The sequence below is a fragment of the Sciurus carolinensis genome, chromosome 1 (assembly GCF_902686445.1).
Source record: "Sciurus carolinensis chromosome 1, mSciCar1.2, whole genome shotgun sequence".
Taxonomy (NCBI): domain Eukaryota; kingdom Metazoa; phylum Chordata; class Mammalia; order Rodentia; family Sciuridae; genus Sciurus; species Sciurus carolinensis.
In genome coordinates this window covers 123,358,476-123,380,913 of record NC_062213.1, presented here as the reverse complement: position 1 = coordinate 123,380,913, position 22,438 = coordinate 123,358,476, and the positions used below count along the sequence as shown (strand labels likewise).

At 34.4% G+C, this 22,438-nt stretch overlaps 1 protein-coding gene across 3 annotated transcripts in view; it reads left to right on the top strand.

Moving 5' to 3' along the window:
• Window positions 1–22,438, top strand: part of Agl (amylo-alpha-1, 6-glucosidase, 4-alpha-glucanotransferase) — a 79,452-nt gene that overhangs the window by 36,723 nt on the left and 20,291 nt on the right. For all 3 annotated transcript variants that reach the window (XM_047549519.1, XM_047549527.1, XM_047549509.1), the window contains exons 22-27: window positions 9,701–9,837; window positions 10,087–10,220; window positions 10,936–11,111; window positions 14,844–14,946; window positions 16,525–16,750; window positions 18,273–18,384. In XM_047549519.1, coding sequence (XP_047405475.1) covers window positions 9,701–9,837; window positions 10,087–10,220; window positions 10,936–11,111; window positions 14,844–14,946; window positions 16,525–16,750; window positions 18,273–18,384 — 888 coding nt within the window. The remainder of the gene's footprint in view (window positions 1–9,700; window positions 9,838–10,086; window positions 10,221–10,935; window positions 11,112–14,843; window positions 14,947–16,524; window positions 16,751–18,272; window positions 18,385–22,438) is intronic.

The window sequence follows — 22,438 nt, the reverse complement described above, 5'->3', positions numbered from 1 at the left end:
ATTTTCTTCACAGAACTAAGACTGAGTATGGGCTGAGAGTGCGATTGCCTGGGTTCAAACTGTGACTCTGCTCCATGCTCACTGGCCTTTGGCAAGTAACAGAATCTCTCTGTGTCCCAGTTTCTGCCTCAGTAAGATGTGAATAATATTGACAAACTCAGAAGGCTTCCGTGAGGAGTAAAAAGAATCATTCAAGTAAAACACTAAAATCAGGGTGTAGCAAGAAGTATTCACTCAGTAAATAATACCTAGAATTACTGGTTCTGTGTCATTCATTCAGATCATTTATAACTCTTAAATATACTTTGACCTTAGTTAATATTTCTTGACTTGGTTTATTATATTTAAAAAGCAAAATATATTTGTTTAGGCTCCAAAAGAAACTGGATTATAAGTATAACACATTCCTCTTCCTTCTTCATCTAATTGGACTAATTGGATTTTTTTAAATTATAAACAAATGGGATACATGTTGTTTCTCTGTTTGTACATGGAATAAAGGCATACCATTTGTGTAATCATAAATTTACATAGGGTAATGTTGTTTGATTCATTCTGTTATTTTTTTCCTTCCCCCCACCCCTCCCACCCCTCTTTTCCCTCTATACAGTCCTTCCTTCCTCCATTCTTGCCACCCTCCCACCCTCTATTATGTGTCATCATCCACTTATCAGCGAGATCATTCGTCCTTTGGTTTTTTGAAATTGGCTTATCTCACTTAGCAAGATATTCTCCAATTTCATCCATTTGCCTGCAAATGCCATAATTATATCATTCTTTATGTCTGAGTAATATTCCATTGTATATATATATACCACAGTTCTTTATCCATTCATCAATTGAAGGACATCTAGGTTGGTTCCAAAATCTGGCTATTGTGAATTGAGCAGCTATGAACATTGATGTGGCTGTATCTCTGTAGTACGCTGATTTGAAGTCCTTTGGGTATGGGCCAAGGAGTGGGATAACTGGGTAAATGGTGGGTCCATTCCAAGATTTCTGAGGAATCTCCATACTGCTTTCCAGAGTGGCTGCACTAATTTGCAACCCCACCAACAATGTATGAGTGTACCTTTTTCTCCACATCCTCGCCAACAACTATTGTTGCTTGTGTTCTTGATGATCACCATTCTAATTGGGGTAAGATGGAATCTTAGGGTAGTTTTGATTTGCATTTCTCTTATTACTAGAGATGTTGAACATTTTTTCATATATCTGTTGATTGCTTGTACATCTTCTTCTGTGAAGTCTCTGTTCATTTCCTTAGCCCATTTGTTGATTGGATTATTTGTATTCTTGGTGTAGTGTTTTTTGAGTTCATTATATATTCTGGAAATTAGTGCTCTATCTGAAGTATGAGTGGCAAAAATTTTCTCCCATTCTGTAGGCTCTCTCTTCACATTGCTGATAGTTTCCTTTGCTGAGAGAAAGCTTTTTAGTTTGAATCTATCCCAGTTGTTGATTCTTGCTTTTATTTCTTGTGCTATGGGAGTCCTGTTAAGGAAGTCTGATCCTAAGCTGACATGTTGAAGATTTAGACCTACTTCTTCTTCTGTAAGATGCAGGGTCTCTGGTCTGATTCCAAGGTCCTTGATCCATTTTGAGTTGAGTCTGATTCCGAGGTCCTTGATCCATTTTGAGTTGAGTTTTGTGCAGGGTGAGAGATAGGGGTTTAATTTCATTCTGTTGCATATGGATTTCCAGTTTTCCCAGCACCATTTGTTGAAGACGCTATCTTTTCTCCATTGCATATTTTTGGCCCCTTTATCTAGTATGAGAAAATTGTATTTATTTGGGTTTGTGTCCACATCCTCATTTCTGTACCATTGATCCTACCTGTCTATTTTGGTACCAATACCATGCCGTTTTTGTTACTATTGCTTTGTAGTAGAGTTGAAGATCTGGTATTGCAATACCCCCTGCTTCGCTCTTCCTGCTAAGGATTGCTTTAGCTATTCTGGGTTTCTTATTCTTCCAGATGAATTTCATGATTGCTTGCTCTATTTCTGTAAGGTACGTCATTGAGATTTTAATTGGAATTGCTTTAAATCTGTATAGCACTTTTGGTAGTATGGCCATTTTGACAATATTAATTCTGCCTATCCAAGAACATGGGAGATCTTTCCATCTTCTAAGGTTTTCTTGAATTTCTTTCTTTAGTGTTCTGTAGTTCTCATTGTAGAGGTCTTTCACCTCTTTTGTGAGATTGATTCCCAAGTATTTTATTTTTTTAGAGGCTATTGTGAATGGGGTAGTTTTCCTAACTTCTCTTTCTGAAGATTCATCACTTATGTATAAAAATGCATTGGATTTATGAGCATTGATCTTGTAACCTGCTACTTTACTGAATTCACTTATGAGTTCTAAAAGTGTTCTGTTGGAATTTCCAGATTCCTCTAAATATATAATCATGTCATCAGTGAACAGGGATAGTTTGAGTTCTTCTTTTCCTATTCGTATCCCTTTAATTTCTTTGGTCTGTCTCATTGCTCTGGCTAGAGTTTCAAGGATGATGTTGAATAGAAGTGGTGAAAGAGGGCATCCCTGCCTTGTTCTAGTTTTTAGGGGGAATGCTTTCAGTTTTTCACCATTTAGAATGATGTTGGCTGTGGGCTTAGCGTAGATGGCCTTTACAATGTTAAGGAATGTTCCCACTATCCTTATTTTTCTAGTGTTTTGAGCATGAAGGGATGCTGTATTTTATCGAATGCTTTTTCTGCATCTATCAAAATAAGCATTTGATTCTTAACTTTAAGTCTCTTGATATGGTGAATGATATTTATTGATTTCCAGATGTTGAACCAACTTTGCATCCCTGGGATAAAACCCACTTGATCGTGGTGCACTATCTTTTTAATATATTTTTGTATGTGATTTGCTAAAATTTTGTTGAGAATTTTTGCATCAATGTTCATTAAGGATATTGGTCTGAAATTTTCTTTCCTCGATGTGTCTCTGTCTGGTTTAGACATCAGGGTGATTTGGCTTCATAGAATGAGTTTAGGAGGGTTACCTCCTCTTCTATTTCATGGAATACTTTGAGGAGTATTGGAATGTGCTCTTCATTAAAGGTTTTGTAGAACTCGGCTGAGAACCTATCTGGTCCCGGAATTTTCTTTGTTGGTAGGCTTTTGATGACTTCTTCTATTTCATTGCTTGAAATTGATTTATTTAAGTTGTGTATGTCCTCCTGGTTCAGATTAGGTAATTCATATGTCTCTAGAAACTTGTTGATGTCTTCGAGTTGTTGGAGTATAGATTTTCAAAACAGCTTCTAATTATTTTTTGTATTTCACTCGTGTCTGTAGTGATATCTCCTTGTTCATTCTGAATTTTAGTAATTTGGGTTTTCTCTCTTCTTCTCTTTGTTAGTGAGGCTAAGGGTTTATCAATTTTGTTTATTTTTTCAAAGAACCAACTATTTATTTTGTCAATTTTTTCGATTGTTTCTTTTGTTTCAATTTCATTGATTTCAGCTCTGATATTAACTATTTCCTGTCTTCTACTACTTTTGGTGTTGATCTGTTCTTCTTTTTCTAGGGCTTTGAGCTGTAGTGTTAAGTTGTTTATTTGTTGATTTCTACTTCTTTTGTTGAATGCGCCCCATGAAATAAAACTTCCTCTAAGTACTGCTTTCATAGTGTCCCAGAGATTTTGATGTGATGTGTCTTTGTTCTTGTTTACTTCTAAGAATTTTTTTATTTCCCTCCTGATGTCTTCTGTTATGCATTCATCATATAATAGCGTATTATTTAATCTCCAGGTATTGGAGAAGTTTCTGTTTTTTATTCTGTCATTTATTTCTAATTTCAATCCATTATGATCTGATAGAATACAAGGTAGTATCTCTATCTTCTTGTATTTGCTAACAGTAGCTTTGTGGCATAAAATATGGTCTATTTTAGAGAAGGATCCATGTGCTGCTGAGAAGAAAGTGTATTCGTTCTTTGTTGGATGGTATATTCTATATATGTCCATTAAGTCTAAAATGTTGATTGTGTTATTGAGATCTATGGTTTCTTTATTCAATTTTTGTTTGGAAGATCTATCCAGTGGTGAGAGAGGTGTGTTAAAATCACCTAATATTATTGTGTTGTGATCTATTTGATTTCTGGAATTGAGAAGGATTTGTTTGATGTACATGGATGAGCCAATGTTCGGAGCATAGATATTTATGATTTTTATGTCTTGCTGATTTATGCTTCCCTTAATCAGTATGTAATGTCCTTCTTTATCCCTTCTGACTAACTTTGGCTTGAAGTCCACATTATGTGAAATGAGGATGGATACTCCAGCTTTTTTGCTGTGTCCGTGTGCATGGTATGTTTTTTCCCATCCTTTCACCTTTAGTCTGTGGGTATCTCTTTCTATGAGATGAGTCTCTTGCAGGCAGCATATTGTTGGAACTTTCTTTTTAATCCAATCTGCCAGTCTATGTCTTTTGATTGATGAGTTCAGGCCATTAACATTCAGGGTTATTATTGTGATATGATTTGTATTCCCAGTCATTTGACTCATTTTTGTTTTTTGACACAACTTGGTTTCTCCTTTATTTGGCTGTTCCTTTAGGCTAATTCCTGCCCTTGCTGATTTGCATCGTTGTTTTTCATCTCTTCCTCATGGAATATTTTGCTGAGAATGTTCTATAATGCCGGCTTTCTTTTTGTAAATTCTTTTAGCTTTTGTTTATCATGGAAGGATTTTATTTCATCGTCAGATCTGAAGGTAAATTTTGCTGGGTATAAGATTCTTGGTTGGCTTCTATTTTCTTTCAGTGCTTGATATATGTTGTTCCAGGCCCTTCTAGCTTTTAGGGTCTGGATTGAAAAATCTGCTGATATTCTTATTGGTTTCCCCTGAATGTAATTTGATTCTTTTCTCACGCAGCCTTTAAAAGTCTGTCTTTATTTTGTATGTTAGGTATTTTCATAATAATGTGCTTTGGTGTGGGTCTATTGTAATTTTGTATATTTAGAGTCCTATAAGCCTCTTGTACCTGGTTTTCCATTTCATTCTTCAAATTTGGGAAATTTTCTGATATTATTTCATTGAATAGATTGTTCATTCCATTGGTTTGTTTCTCTAAGTCTTCCTCAATCCCAATAATTCTTAAATTTGACCTTTTCATGATATCCCATAATTCTTGTAAATTCTGTTCATGATTTCTTACCATCTTCTCTTTTTGGTCAATTTTGTTTTCAAGATTAAATATTTTGTCTTCAGTGTCTGAGGTTCTGTCTTCCAGGTGTTCTATCCTATTGGTTATGCTTTCTATGGAGTTTTTAACTTGGTTTATTGTTTCCTTTATTTCAAGGATTTGTTTGTTTTGTTTTTTCAGTATCTCTCTTTATTGAAATGATCTTTTGCTTCCTATATTTGCTCTTTTAACTGTTGATTGGTGCGATCATTTAATGCCTGCATTTGCTCTTTCATCTCCTCGTTTGCTTCTCTGATTGTTTTAATTATGTACATTCTGAACTCCCTTTCTGACATTTCTTCTGCTGTGCTGTCATTGGGTTTTATTGATATAGTTTCTAGGTTTGTTTGGGACATTTTCTATCCTTGTTTTCTCATATTGGTCAGATATCAGTGGGACTCTGAGATATTGCAGATTTCCTCTATTGGCTTATAGTGTCCCTGTAGATTTCCAATATATCACTTCCCAGCCTTCAGTAGCCTGAAGTCTTGGTAGAACTTGATAATGCAATGGTTCCAAAGAAAGCTGCCCCCTAGCCTGCTACTGGGTCCAGGTCTGGGGGCTGGTTCTGTGTGGAAATCCTCTCACTGGGCGGGCCTGCTCCAAGAAGCTGGCTGTAGACAGGGCCTGCCACCGCCAGAGGGAGCCGGGCTGCTCCGGAAAGCCTCTTGTTGTCCTGCCCTGGTCCCAGAATCCTCCTGCGGGCCAGGGTCCGCTGCTGGGTTCAGGGCTTGGGGTTGGCTCTGTGGCGAAAACCTCTCACTGGGCGGGCCTGCTCCAAGAAGCTGGCTGTGTATCATGCCTGCCGCCAGAGGGTGCAGGGCTGCTTAGGGAAGACTCTCGCTGACCTGCCCTGCTCTGAGAAGCTGCCCCCTGTCCAGGCCTGCTGCCGGGGCCGAGCTTCACCTGGTGGGAGACTCACCCCATGGCTCTATGTTGGTCCGAGTCTTTCAATACCTCCCCATCTTGAATCCTGAGTTCTGGAGTGACAGGAGATGCTATCACCCTCTAGTCTACCATCTTGGATCTCCCTATTTGGGTTTTTGTTGTTTTTTTCATATTTGTTTCCTCCTATAGAGAGAACTTATAGGGCTAGGGACATGGCTTAGTGGTAGAGTACTTACCTAGAATGCTGAAGATCCTGAGTGTGATTCCCAGCACTGAGAGAGAGAGAAATACCCATTTATCATGCCTCTCTTTTGACTTCTATTTTTTTTGTCCACCTAATCCTTCTTTAAGGGTCAGTTTCATTCTTAGATCTTCTATAAAGCCTTTCTTTTTTTTATTATTACCTTCATTGCAGTATCAGGATTGAACCCAGGGGTGCTCTACCACTGAGCTATATCCCCTGTCCTTTTTATTTTTTATTTTGAAACAGTTGCACTAGGTTGCCCAGGCTGGCCTTGAACTTGGCAGTCCTCCAACCTCAGCCTCCCAAGTTGCTGGGATTACAGGTGTGCACCATCATGCCCAACTGAACCTTTACAGACTATTGCTTTTTGCAGTAATATCTTTGTTCTACAGACAGATACCCATTACCTTTATTTACTATACTACTTGAAATATATTATCTTATTTTGGTAATTACAACTTTTTGTGAATGTTTATCATTACATTTAAGAACCAGGCTTTAAAATTAGACCTAAGTTCTACTGACTGACTACATAACCTTGGAGTGGTTAAACTCTTTATGGTTCAGTCTTCTTATTGAAAAATGGAGCTAATAAAAATATTTCCCACAAAGGATTGTGGATAGAATTAAGGGAATTAATACATTTAAAACACTTAGACAATACCTCATTCATAATTGGCACTCAGACATTGTTAACTGTAAAATTCTACTAAGTAGATTATACCTTGAAAAAGAAGATTATAGATTTTTATCTTTTTTGTGGTTCTTGTCTCCAGCTTTTATACCTCTTACAAAACCAAACACTTAAGTTCTAGTAAATTTTTCTGAGAACTGTATTTATTAGCAAAACATTCTCATTTTCAATGCAAAATGCTTTGTTCTGTGAGTAATAAGTAAATGTATATGTTAGCTGTTTGAAGCAGTTGTCCCACTCCATTTTCACTCTTAGCTGTTGAACTCCTTCTACTTCAATAAAAAGACCACACTTTTATGAGCTCTTCTTTTGACTTTTGTCTTTCATAAAGTTAAGTCTGGTTCTTTACTAATTCTCTTTACACTTCTCAAGAGTGATTCTAGGGGTTGGGGATTAGCTCAGTGGCAGAGTGCTTGCCTAGCACGCACAAGGCTGTGAGTTCAGTCCTTGGCCCTGGAAGAAAAAAAAAAAAAGTGATTCTGCTTACCTTTTAAAAATATAATTGCCCTTATCTGATTTATTTTTTACATTTTACCAATCTTTTTTCCCTGTAGTAATTTAATAATTTCAGCCACCCATAGGTTATTTCTAGAGGTTGTTAACAGCAGTCTCAAATTAAATCAAATTTAACTACTTCATTAACCTTTCTCTCCCCTAAACAAATTTACACTCTCTTCTTGTAATGCTATGAATTCTGTTAGGTTGTAATCTAGGAGAATCCGTTTTTGCATCTGCTCCTTTCATCTGTAATAATCAGTAATTATGATTTGTGGATTCTTTTCCGTAGTGTCTTTGGTATACCATATCCTTTTTATTCCCAAAGTTACCATCCAAGGTAGGTAGGACTGTATCCTTTCTACAAACCAGCTAACCAGTTTCCCAACCTCTTGTTCCTTCTTCCACACATCATTCCATCCCTTTGGTCATTGTCAGATCTCTTTCCTGAAACACTGTTTTCATCATGTCATTCCATTATTCAACAGTGATAACAACACTTAGCAACATTCATCTTTCATAAAAGTTTTAGGACATATGTGAAATGTTATGTTGTACTGTCTTGCTTTCCACATTTTTTGTATTTTAAGTTTTATTTCCCAAAGATCATAAGCCCCTTGAAGGAAAAACTTTTTTATGTTAAATTTATTTCTCAAAGTATGTCATATACATAGTAAAATTCATTAAATTCCAACTGAATAAGTTTAGTTGACATCACTGAAACCAAAATAACATTTTTAATAAGGTGGGAATGATTTTTTTTCTATTTTTATTTTTATGGTTCTTTTTAATTATTTGGACAGTAGAATGTATTTTGATATAATTATCAATCAGGGAATATATCTTATTCTAATTAGGACCTCATTGTTGTGGATGTACATGATGCTGGAATTCTCTGTAATGTATTCATATATGTACATAGGAAAATTATATGAGATTAATTCTACTGTCTTTTCTTTTCCTATCCCCTTTCCCTTCCCTCCATTCCCCTTTGTCTTATCTACTGAACTTCTATTTTTCTCCTCACACCCCACCTTATTGTAGGTTAGCTTTCACATATTAGTGAAAATATTTGACTTTGGTTTTTGAGAATTGGTTTATTTTATTTAGCACAATAGTCTCCAGATCCATCATTTACTGGCAGATGTCACAAAGTCATTCTTCTTAATGACTGAGTAATACTCCATAGTGTATATATACCACATTTAAAAAAATTCATTTGTCTTTTAAAGGGTACTGAGATTTCATTTCACACCAGTCAGAAAGATAATTATCAAGAATACAAGTAGCAATAGGCGAGGATGTGGGGGAAAAGGTACACTTATACATTGTTGGTGGGACTACAAATTGGTGCAACCACTCTGGAAAGCAGAATGAAGATTCCTTAGAAAACTAGAAATGAAACTACCATTTGACCCAGCTGTTCCCCTCCTTAGCATATATCTAAAGGATTTAAAATCAACATACAACAGTGATGTAGGCACATCATTGTTTATAACAGCATAATTCATAATAGCTAAGCTATGGTTATTTTATTGAATGATAAAAGAAATGCACTTGTTATTTCATTGTAATAACAGAATCTGCTTTGTACACATAGAAATTCTAATGTATCTAATTGAGAATTTTGCCTAATAATTAATAATTTTGCCTAATTGAGAATTTGCCCAATACCTCACTTTGATAATTTGCTAACTTCAAGGTTCCTCCTCAGAGTCCCTCTAAAGCAAGATTTATTCTTATTATCATCATAGGTATTCTTGCTGTCTCTGAAGCCAGTTCTGTGATTTTTCTTAAACCTTGCCTGAATAATAATGAATCTACCACTTTTTAACACGGAAAGATACAGGATTTTCTTCTCCTTCGTGCCCTAAGACCAGAATGCCAGTTCACTTTGACTATTATAACATTTAAAAAAAAGTAGACCAGTCCCAGAAGTTATAACTTTTGGAACACTTTGTATGATTCTTGTGGAAATAGTCTCCCTCAACATGCCTTTGCTTTCTGGTTCCATTTCATACCCCACACTTTTCTCCTACTATGTTGAGTGCCATTGAGGACTAAGTGGCCTTTGTGTCCGCCTCTGTGTTTACCCCAAATCATTAGGGACTAACCATAATTCAACTATGGGAGCATTTTCACTCTTTACCAGTAATGCAGAATGATATATCTGAATTTTCAGGGTTAATGTCCGTATTGGCAGAAATAAGACCAAAGAATGACTTGGGGCATCCTTTTTGTGAAAATTTGAGATCTGGAGATTGGATGATCGATTATGTCAGTGGCCGGCTAATTTCACGATCAGGAACTGTTGCTGAAGTAAGTGTTAACTTAAATAAATATGCTGTGTTGTAGTCCAAAATAATCAAAGGCACAATAAGAATTATAATATTATATTATATATATATGATATTAGCATGTTTTCCTCCCTTCATCTTTTAAGTTCTAATACATGGAAATCCGATTAATGAATTATGGGATAGTACAGTTGCATGTTATGATTGATCTCTTAAAATACACCTAACTTGTCAACACACCAAAATAACTTTTAAATTATTTTTACAATAGGTTGGTAAATGGCTGCAGGCTATGTTCTTCTACTTGAAGCAGATCCCACGATACCTTATCCCTTGTTACTTTGATGCTATATTAATTGGTGCATATACCACTCTTCTGGATACAGCATGGAAGCAGATGTCAAGGTATATCCAACAAAACTTAAGTGTTTGCTAGAAACTATATACAAAATCACTTTACACATGCTCTTAAAAGACCAAAGCAAGAATTTTGGAGACTCAGAGCTGGAAAAATTTTTAAGTGGTTAGTAAATTTATTAGCATTCTTTAGTCTGAAACAAAATAAAAAAAAAAAAAAAACCTATTTAAAATCTGTTCTATAAAGCCAATAAAATACATTTTGGGAAAATTAATTTGTTTTATGTTATTTGTTTCTTATATTTCTATTTAATGATCGATTTGTTAAAATTAATTGATACAATTTTTAGAATATGCATACATAGTTCTTTCTTTAATTTTTCATCAATTAAAAGAAAAAATATTCTGCTGTTATTATGAATGAAATTTGCCTTTTTTGATGAAATTTTCTAAAATGCAACCCCAAATGAAAATGTACTTTGAGAGTCACCAAGTTGATTTGGGCATCTTTTCAGATTTTCAGGGAAAAAGAGAACTTCAATCCTTCCATTAGTATTACAGCAAGGCCTGGACTTAAAGCCAGCTAAAATAATGGGTGCCATGAAAGAAGCTTTCAAATCTAATCAAACTGAATATTTTTTCTACTATATTACTATTTTTATACATTTGTGTAGAGAAATCATTTGAAGGGGAAAAAAATAAAAGTGCCAAAAAGTTTATATTTTTACAAATTATATTTGAAACCCTATCACTTTCATTACAGCTTTGTTCAGAATGGTTCAACCTTTGTGAAACACCTTTCATTGGGTTCAGTTCAAATGTGTGGAGTAGGAAAATTCCCTTCCCTGCCACTTCTTTCACCTTCACTTCCAGATGTACCATATAGATTGAATGAGATCACAAAAGAAAAGCAGCAGTGTTGTGCTTCTCTAGCTGCAGGTAAGGAATTTTGTAGAAAGTTAAAATGTATAAGTCAATACTATTCAAAAGGAAAACCTATGAGAAAAGACTATTTTTAAAATTCATGAGGTTATCCAAGACTGTTATTGCTTAGTAAAATTTTATAGCTACTCATAAAATACTAACCATATTATTATTTAGTTATAACTATGTACCAAGCATTTATATGTGTTTTTTATTGTATCTGGTTAATTCTTTTCTTCTGCATGTGTCTATTATTTCCAACTCATGGCATATTTTAAATAATGTTTAAGATCATTATTTAAAATACATGTTTTAAATCATTATTTTCCTACCCATTTTCCTATATTTCTTTCCAGTTTTTAAAAATAAACTTAACTTTGCAGTTATCTAAAGACCATTTAAAGGTGTCCTATAAGAACAAATTTTAAATGATTATTATTATGCATCCAGATTCTGTTGATTGGACATAAAATACCTCCAGCCATGTTTATTGTCATCCCTTCCTGCAAGTATATTAAAAACTTGAATCAAATAACAAATATGAGTAAGCAAAATAGGTTAAAGAACAGGCTTTCTTTTTTAATAAATTTCCATCATAATTCTAGAAAATACTTAATACTTGAAGTCACTGAAGTTGAGAATTCTAGAAACTAATTTGAAATATGTGAAATTATAGAAAGTATATATCTACATGACTCCCTCTGTTAAATTTATTTTTCTTTAAATTTGCATCTGCTCAGATCAGATGAAAAGGCTCCATGGTACAACAACAATAAAAATTCCTTTTTCATTTAGAATGATCATAAAAAAATTATAAAACTGTTTTAAGAGTCGAGATGTAGCTCAGTGGTAGAATACTTGCCAAGTATGTGTGAGGCCCTAGGATCAATCATCACAAAAGTTTAAAAAAAAAAAATTTAAAAAGGAATAAAATGAAAACTCTGGTTTTAATTCTATACTTGTTTCAGATTTTCTCTTGATTGTTTGCTCTTCTAGTACCTATCATTCCCCAATGAATCTATGCAAATGCTCATGAAACTGAACTGAGCCATTGTGGGGGGAAAAAAGGCTGATATGAAGAATTTTGGGATTTAGCTTATTTCATAGAAGCCTATTATATCAAATAGTAATCTCAGTCTTTTGATTGTATGCTGCTTCTGTTAAATAATACTATAATATATGCATTTATTTATAAATCGTGTACCAATATATGTTAATAGTACCTGATATGCTCACATTCCAAGTATGATATAATAAATAAATAGAAATTCTGGTATTTGCTTCTACCATGGAATGTTTTATGCTTACTGGCAAAAATAGAATAAACTCAGATTTGCAGGTAGGTTTTTTTGAGATTCATTTTAAAATGACTGGGAATTCATTCCTTTGGTGATAGTATTGCAAAACATGTTATAATTACAAACTTTTATAATAATTGACAAAGCAGAAATTTTTCCAAAGGTATATGATCTATAAGTTGTATAGAGATCAAAAGGTTAATATGGGTTAGGGGGAGGGAGGAATAGAAGTTCATTGAATTAGACAAAGGGAAATGAAGGGAAGTGGGTGGGATGGTGAATAGGAAAGACAGTAGGATGAATCGGACATAACGTTCCTATGTACATTTTGAATACATGATGTCCAGTGTAACTGCACATTCACAAGAACCACAAGAATGGGAAGTTATCCTCCATGTATATATAATATGTCAAAATACACTCTACTGTCACGTATATCTAAAAAGAACAAATTTTAAAAGTTAATATAAACATTTACATGTATCAGTGATACATATTTTATAGCCTTTACTTTTTAACAAAGATAGACTTTAAACTCTGTACCATTATTTTGGAGACAGCCTTGAAAAAATGTTTAATATTGCCATTAGTACCAATATTTCTTTTTTTTCTTCTTCTTCTTTTTGTCCCCTTTGGCACTAGAGGTTGAAACTATGAGTGCTTAACTACTGAATCACAACTCCAGTCCTTTTTGTTTTAAGTCAGGGTCTCACTAAATTGCTTAGCTCGTCGCTAAGATGATGAGGCTGACTTTGATCTTGTGATCCTCCTACCTCTGCCTCCCAAGTTGCTGGGATTATAGGCATGTGCCACCATGCCTGACTGCTTTACTTCTTTTGACTATTATTTTTTTTTAGTACAAATACAGATAACAATCATATTTCTTCAAATGTTTTATAAGAAACCAAGTGGCCTAGGGATATAAATCAGTGGTAGAGCACTTGCCTAACATGCACAAGGCCCTTTCTTCAATCCCAGCATCACATTGAAGAAAAGAAAGAAACCCAACTCAGTCTAAAGGTAAAATTTTACATTTTTTCCATTGCATATCTTATTTTTATCTTATGCAAAAAAAGTTGTAATTACCAGGAATGTTCATTATTTAACATATAAAATTCTTGTTTTCATCTGCAGAAATTTTTTATGAAAGCATAACACCTTTTAAAAATTTGTTTTTGCTTTTCTTTTTTGGGGAGGCAGGGTACTAAAAATGAAACCACGGGCACTTTATCACTGAGCTACATCCCAACCTTTTTTTGTTTTTATTTTGAGACAGGATCTCACTAAGTTGCTTAGGGCTTTGCTAAGTTGTTGAGGCTGGCCTCAAAGTTGCAAACTTCATGCTTCAGCCTCCCTAATTGCTGGGATTAGAGGCTTATTGCCACCACACCCCCCAAAATTATTTATTTTTAATTGACAAACATTGCATTTATTTATTGTGTACAAAGTATAGCACTATTAAGTTATTTTAAATTAATAGGAAATTTGATGATATGTTTGGCTCTAGAATAATAGATTAATAAACATATTTAATTGGTTATCATTCAGGTAATCATTTCATATTTAGATTTATTTATTGTCCTTAAAGACAGGGTAGAATATTTTAAAGCATGTAATTAGTATCATATTACGTTACTTTATATGTTAAATATTTGATTTCTTGCTTTTAATTTGTCAAAACAAAGGTTTTTTATCTGTTTAAAGATATCTCCAAATCAGTTGTCTAGCGCTTGTTCTTGGGGCAGGGGATGTAGCTCAGTGGTAGAGTGCTGTTCTAGCATGCAAGAGTCCCTGGGTACTATCCACAGAACCTTAAAAAAAAATCTAGCTCTGATTCCTAATCTCCTTTGGGTCTTTAAGAATATGGTAAATCAAGTGTGGTGGTGCACGCCATATTCCCGGCATCAGGAGCTGAAACTGGAGAATGCTGGGGCAGCATAGGAAGAACCTATCTTGAATAAGCAAACTGAAAAAGAACTTGATAAAAATATAGAATTGCTCTGAGTCAGGGGTGACACATGACTATAATCCTGCAGACTCAGGAGGCTGAGGCAGGAGGCTCATGAGTTCAAAGCTAGCCTCAGCAACTAAGCAAAACCCTAAGGAAATTAGCAAAACCCTGTCTTGAAATTCAGAAAAAAGACTGGGAATGTGGCTCGGTGGCTAAGTGCCCCTGGGTTCAATCCCCAGTATCAAAATAAATAAATAAATAAATAAGAATGTAGAATTTCATTCCACAAAAGTTGACATAATAGACATATATTTTGCAGATAATTTTAGAGGGTTTGCAGACATATTGTAACTCACTCTTCTACCCCAGGTTTACAGTAAATATTGTGTGATAATAGAACTCATGATTTGCATTTATTTTATGATATATATTATTTTTATGGTTTACATATGTGATCATCATATATTTATATCTACATATATTTGTCTTTTCTGTTAGGCTTACCTCATTTTTCTTCTGGTCTTTTCCGCTGCTGGGGAAGGGATACTTTTATTGCACTTAAAGGTTTACTACTGGTTACTGGACGGTATTTAGAAGCCAGGTAAGAGATCCTCTAAAAAGTTGCAGTGCAGTTTAATGTCTTAATGTTGTTCTATATGTTCTTCAAACTTTCCTTCTTATCCATCTAATCTCAATATTTGAGAGGTATGTTTTCCATAGGTTTTTCAATGTTAATTATATATATGTATGTTCATTGAATAATATAATAAAATTGTAAAGGAGGAAAAAATCTTTGAATTTACTAAGTTCTAGTCTTTATACTACAGGTCAGTTTATTTTCAGAATTTGCAAGTTTATTTTAATAAGACAAAATTTTTGACATATGTCTTCTATAGTGAATGTATTGCTAACTTTTTGAGTCTTATAGAAAAAATATCGGATTTTCTTCTGTTTGTTGCTACCTTGCAAGCTTCAGTTTCCAGATTTAAAATGATGTTTTCTTATGTCACAATGATATAAATGAATTTATTGAAGGTTGAAAAGAAACTTCTGCAGCAGTGCCATTGAGAATGTTCCACAAAACAGTATTGTCGTGATCACCTGAGAACTTGTTAGACATGCAAATTCTTTGTGCCTGTGGCAGACCCCCTGAATCTAAACCTGGGGATGGAGAGGACAAGGTTCACAGGAGAAACTGTATTCACATCATCTAACCATAACCAACTGGAAGTCTGGTTAGGAAATGGAAAATGGGAAAAACATTTTGGCTATCTATACCACAGGTGGTTTTCTTTCCTCCCTTTGTAGAGGTATTCATGGATCAGAGATCTTTTTATTCAGCTTTTATTGTATGACATTTTTCTGGATGGTCAAGATTGCTAGCAGTCTCATCTTTTATTAATTGTGACTGTTACTGTGCATACTGACCCTTTTATATTTTAGAAAATAAAAAATTCCTATCGTACTGTTACTAGAGAGACATTCAACTGAAACATAGAATTAATTAATAAAATTTCTGAATGTTTTGGCTAAAAAGCAGTAAAGACTAGACATTTTTAAATGACTTTTCCAGGGTCATATTAAAGGCAAAGCTAGGATTTAGACTTCAGCCTTCTTATTTCTTAATTTCATGATCTTTCTAGAATGGAACCCCATCTTACAAATGAGATATTCCAAATCTTACATCTCATTTGGTGTATGATAGTAAAATAACACTTCTAAATTTCAAATACCAAGTTTTTAAATTGAGCTGTTTCTCAAAGTCAGCTTCTATTCATTTTTCTTATGTATTTGCTTCACTTTTAGTATGTTATAAAAGTTTATGCCTAATAACTACTTGAATTTTGAAATGCTATGGATTTCAAAAATAGAATCTAGAGCTATGAGGAAACTTAAAAAATCACCCAGTTCAATCCCTGACTCCATAGATGAAAAAACTGTACCAAAGAGGGATAGACACACAAATTGTTAGCAAAAATGCCAGGGCTGCCACCAAGATCTCTTACTTTTAATTCATTGCATGTTTATCATATTATGACTGCTTTCTAAAAATACATACATAAAGAAAGAAAGGTGAGAAAATACTTCCATGACACAGTCACCAAAAGTGACCATATTTGTCTTCAATTTTAGAATTCTGTTTTCATTTCAAATGATCCACTTAATTCTATTGTTTTAGGAATATTATTTTAGCATTTGCTGGTACCCTGAGGCATGGTCTCATTCCTAATCTCCTCGGTGAAGGAACTTATGCCAGATATAATTGCCGGGATGCTGTGTGGTGGTGGCTGCAGTGTATTCAGGATTACTGTAAAATGGTTCCAAACGGTCTAGACATTCTCAAGTGCCCAGTTTCCAGAATGTATCCAACAGATGATTCTGTTCCTTTGCCTGCTGGTACACTGGTAAAGATAATTTCTTAAAGCATTTTTTCTTGAAATATGACTTATTTCCTAATACAAAGTAAATATAATTAAAAATCTATCTTAAAAATTATTCAAATATTAATATTTATTTAGCACCTGCTGGTCCTATGAGGGATTAGAGAGAGAAAACTTCTCCTTACCTAAAGAGCTTGCAACATGGTAGAAGAGATGATGGGTCCATAAACATGGTCATTGCAAAAGATGCAGAAGTAGTACTGTACAGTATCATAGAAGGGAGACAGAAGTAGTAGGTGCAACTCAGGAAGGAGGATTTATAAAGTAGCTAAAATTTCACCTAAATGGACTATAAAAAGGTAAGTAGGATTTTAGGAGAGTTGAGGGGGGAGTTTTGGGAAGACTTGAAAGGTGAAAGGTATAGTGAAGCATATTGAATTGAACAGTGTAGGACATACTGTTCAACCTAGTTTCACTTTCTGTATGGAGCACCTTAGGGTAGCGAAAGAATGTGGAAAGGGTGAACCAGATGCAGAGGGCCTTGGCAGCCAATCCAGGGAGTTCAGAGTTTATAAACAATGTAGAACTGATAAACATTTTTGACTTTTTTCCCAACAAGGAATGTATAATACTACATTTTTGTCACTTCTGATCTGCTTTTGTTATCATGTACTCAGTATGTGTCTTCAGGGGTGGTGAAAACTGCTTCAGGGCTAATATATGTTTGTGCCCCCATGACGTTTATATATATCATGAAATACTCAAAAAACATTTTCAAAAAAAATAATTTTTTATCTGTCTTCTGTTGTCCTACATGAATTAATGTTATCAAGTATGTATTTATTTTATACCTCTATTTTCTCACAACTTGTTAAAAATTTCCACAGTATTTTTATGTGCTTCATAAATTTTATAATTTATAATAATTTTTATATGATAGATTTGGATTTATTCAGAAGTTTTTTAAATAAAGTATAATCAAATATATAAGGACTCTAAACTTTGTTTCCAGTTAACATGCTTTACCTTATTTTTAAAAATACGTTTATATATCTCCCTATATGTGATCCCAAGTATCACATTTATTATTAATATGGACAAAGAAAATTATCTTTGGACTCTTTACATTCACTGGGGATATTTTCTGGAGTCATCATAGATTCCCATGTTTGAGAATACCACTTTTGCACATAATTTATCACTATTACCTGTCTGTGCAAATGAGTAAGAACAGTAATATGACAAGCTAAACGCATTTATTTTTCTAATAGAAACTATCTGAGCTCATCATTTTCACATATCTGCAAAATCACAAATTATTTTATGTCACAGGGCTGAATAGTTAAAACAACTAATGTTAAATACTCATATGACAAACTGTATTACTTGGTGTAATGGGAGCTGTTGCTCTCTAACAGCGCTACCCCAATCCCTATTTCTCCCTCTAAAGAGAAATAAGTGTTTTTACGTTACTTACAGTTGTGGGATTTAGGAGAAGATAGTGTGTAATTTCTAATAGCAGTCACATCCATGCTGTCTCAAACAGGATCAGCCATTGTTTGAAGTGATACAGGAAGCTATGCAAAGACACATGCAGGGCATACAGTTCCGAGAAAGGAATGCTGGGCCACAAATAGATCGAAACATGAAGGACGAAGGTATGTAAATTTAACTCCATGGTAAATATTTACTGATGCAGAGAAATTAAACCTTGTAATGGTTCACTCACATTGCAGTATTTGTGTGCAAAACCTCAGGATATAACAGTGAGAAAGATAACATGGTTTCTAATCTCACCAAGGTTTTAATTTCTAGAGGCAATATATAATTTTATATCATTTGTCAGCCAATATTCAAGGCAATATTGATGGTTACAATTTATAATGACCTTTAATATCAATTGCCATGAATTGAGTCATGTGGTAGGCATTGTGCTAACTACTTTACCTATGTTATTCCCGTTTAATACTCCCAAGAACATTTGGAACAATTTATTTTTTTTCCATTTTTACTAAATGAGAATACTGAAGAGTAGCCTGCCCAGTCACACAGCTGCTAAGTGGTATACTAGGATTTCCTTTGTGGTCTCTTTCGTTGGCTTAGGCTCCTATAAAATATTTTTTATAAAAAGGGGATATGTATATCAAGTTAAAATTGACAAACTTTTTAATTTCTGAAGAATTCATCACATTGCTTATGGCACACTATCACTACCAACCAGTGCAAGGCTAATTGTTTCATTTTCCCCTGTTCCTCTTACAGAATCATTCTAATGCATTTGTTGTATATTTATTTTTTTTATAAAACATGTGGTATTTTATTTGTATGTCATTTTTAATGTTTTATTAGTGCATTATAGTTATACATAGTATTGGGGTTCGTTTTGAGATATTCACACAAGCATGGAATATAATTTGCTCCACTTCAGTCCCTAGTGCTTCCTCTTTTCCTCCCCTATTCCCTGTGACCCCACCATGTTCCCTTTCCTCTGCTCTACTGTTTCTTAAATTTATTTATACATTTTAAATTGGTGTTTTATAGATACATAAAGATGAAATTCACCATGGTATGTTCATCTATATACATAGCATAATTTGGTCAATTTCATTCTACCATTCCTCCCTTTTCCTGTGCTGCCTCCATTCTCCTCTACTCCATTGATCTCCTTTCTGTTTTCATGGGATCTGCCCCCTTTCTTTTTTCCTTGTTTTGGTCTGCTTCTACATGAGAGAAAACAATACAACCTTGACTTTCTAGATCTGTCTTATTTCACTTAGCATGTTATTCTCCAGTTCCATCGATTTAACAGCAAATGTCATGCATGTTGATTTTTTAACTTTAGACAGAATTAGAGATTCATAGAGGTTTCAAAAAGTGATACATAGAGGACCATGAACCCTTCACCCAGTTTCCCTCAGCTTCTCCCAATGTGTATGTCTCATATAACTGAAGTATGGTATCAAAATCAGGAAATTGACATTAGTGTGATAATGTCAACTAGCCTATACCTTATTTGATTTTCACTAGTTTTTACATTATCTCATTTGTATGTGTGTGTATGTGTTTGTGCACACATGCTCACAGTTGCATGTATGTGTGCATGCAGCTCTGTGAAATTTGACTCCATGTATAACTTCATGTAACCACTACCACAATCAAGATTCAGAACTAGTTCATTGCCACAAAGATCTTTGTGTACGCCTTTATAGTCACACCTACCCACTCTGCTGCCACCCAGATCTCTAACAACTGCTAATCAGTTCTCACTATATGTGGTTATTATGTTGAGAATGTTCTGTAAATTGATTCATACTTTATGTAACCTTTTAAGTGGTTTCATTCACTAAACATAATGCCCTTGAGATTCATCCAAGCTGTTGCATGTCTTGGTTGTTTATTTCTTTTTGTTTCTGAATAGTATTCCCTCTTATGGATGTCAGAATTTATTTAACCACTCATCCAGTGAAGGACAGTTATGTAGTTCCATTTTTTGACTAATGCAAATAATATGAATATTTCACATGTAGATTTTTGCATGACACATAGTTTTTATTTCTCAGGGCATGCCCCAAGGATATGAATCAGTCATATAATGAGTACATGTTTTATTTTACAAAAAACTGCCAAACTATGTTCCAGAATGGTTGTGCCATTTTACATTCCTCTCCAGCAAACTGGAAAGGACCAGTTTCTTCACATTGGATCACCATTTGTTGTTATCAGAATTTTTTTAAGAAGTTGTAATGGTTGTGTAGACTGCTACACATTATGGTTTTAATTTGCATTTCCCTAATGTTAAACATCTTTTCATGCACTTATTTGCAATTCATCTTCCATAATTGTGTCGTTTGCCATTGAATTGCTGGTATTTTTTTTTTTAATATTAAGGGTTTTTTAATTTGTTTTAAATTTTTTATTATAAAATTTCCTAGTTTAGCCATTTTAAAGTGTACAATTCAGTGGCTTTAACTACATTCCCATTGTTGTATAACTATCATCACTATCCATCTCCAGAACTTTTTCACCATCCCAAACAGAAACCACCCAGTAAATAATAGCTACGCATTAGCCCTTTCCCCAGCTCCTGAAAATTACAATTCTACTGTCTGTCTCTGTGAATTTAACTATTTGAATGTATTGCCAAATGTCTGTTGCTATAACAAAATACCTGAGGCAGGCTACTTTATTAAGAAAAAGATTTGTTTAGCTCAAAGGCTTGGAGGCTGAAAGTCTAAGATCAGGCATCCCTGTTGGTTTAGCCTCTGGTGAGGATCCTCTTGTTTACATCACACCATGTCAGGTGACCTCATAGTGGGAGAGATTATGTGGGAGGAGATCCCATGACTAGAAAGAAAACCAGAGATTCAGGGGTCAGGATTACTCATATATAACAACTTATTCTTTGGAAACTAACCCACTCTGAAAGTCCATCATTGATCTTTTCCAGTGGCAATGTCTACAGTGATGCAACCACCTTTCAGCAGGCCACACCCCTTAAAACCACCATATGAGGGACCAAACTTCTAGCACATCTAAATCATAGCACCTGTGTACCACAGATAATTGAAAAAATAAAATTCACCCTTTGTTTCTGGCTTATTTCATTTAGCATAATTTTTTAAGATTCAATTATGTTGTATATGTGTCAGAATTACATTCCTCTTTTTTTTTGGTCTTTTTTGTGATAAAAAAATTCTAAAATTAAATTTTCTATCCAACATTTTTAAAAACTGGAAACTACAACCAAAATAAGCTGAAAAAAAACCCTCTAAAAATTTAAGGAGATTCTCTCAAGACTCTTTCCCTGATTTTCATTAGAGATGGGATAGGGTCTTCATAGGCAAAACAGAAACAAAGGGCTTTCCCTGGCTTTTCCCCTCATTGCTAAGTGTTCTACCCACATCCCTGGCTTCTTAATGAAGTGGACCTATATCCTCAAACCTGAAAGGATGTCAGTCATTCTGCAGACATCTATTTTCTAGCACCAAACCTCTATGTGCCCAGGCTTCAGCTGGGTTCTAGGAATACCATAGTTTTGAGTTGCAAATCTATGCTGAGTATATAAGACAGTGATTGACAGGAAAAAAATTGTTTTTTAATTACAAATTCAATCCATGTGGTATATTTAAAAATGCAGTGCTTTTGTTTGTTTATCAGTGGATGTTAGAAATTAACTTCCCTCTCCCCCAGAAAAATCAGCAAATAGCAAACAACCTTCCTTGAAAGTCATAGTCATGTAGAGAGTACACTCTAGGAAAGAGAATAGGCAAGACAGTTGCCACGCACTTTCATGAATTTCATCAAATACTGAATCTACTCCAGGGTGGAGAGAAAAAGCAACTTTCAAAAAGGAGCATATTCCAGGTTTTCTAAGGAATCTCCACACTGCTTTCCAGAGTGGCTGTATCAATTTACAACCCCACCAGCAATGTATGAGTATACCTTTTTCCCCACATCCTCACCAACACCTATTGTTGCTTGTATTCTTCATAATAGCCATTCTAACTGGGGTGAGATGAAATCTTAGGGTAGTTTTGATTTGCATTTCTCTTATTACTAGAGATGTTGAACATCTTTTCATATATCTGTTGATTGCTTGTAGATCTTCTGTGAAGTGTCTGCTCATTTCCTTAGCCATTTAACGATTGTGTTATTTGTATGCTTGGTTTAAAGTTTTTTGAGTTCTTCATAGATTGTGGAGCTTAATGCTCT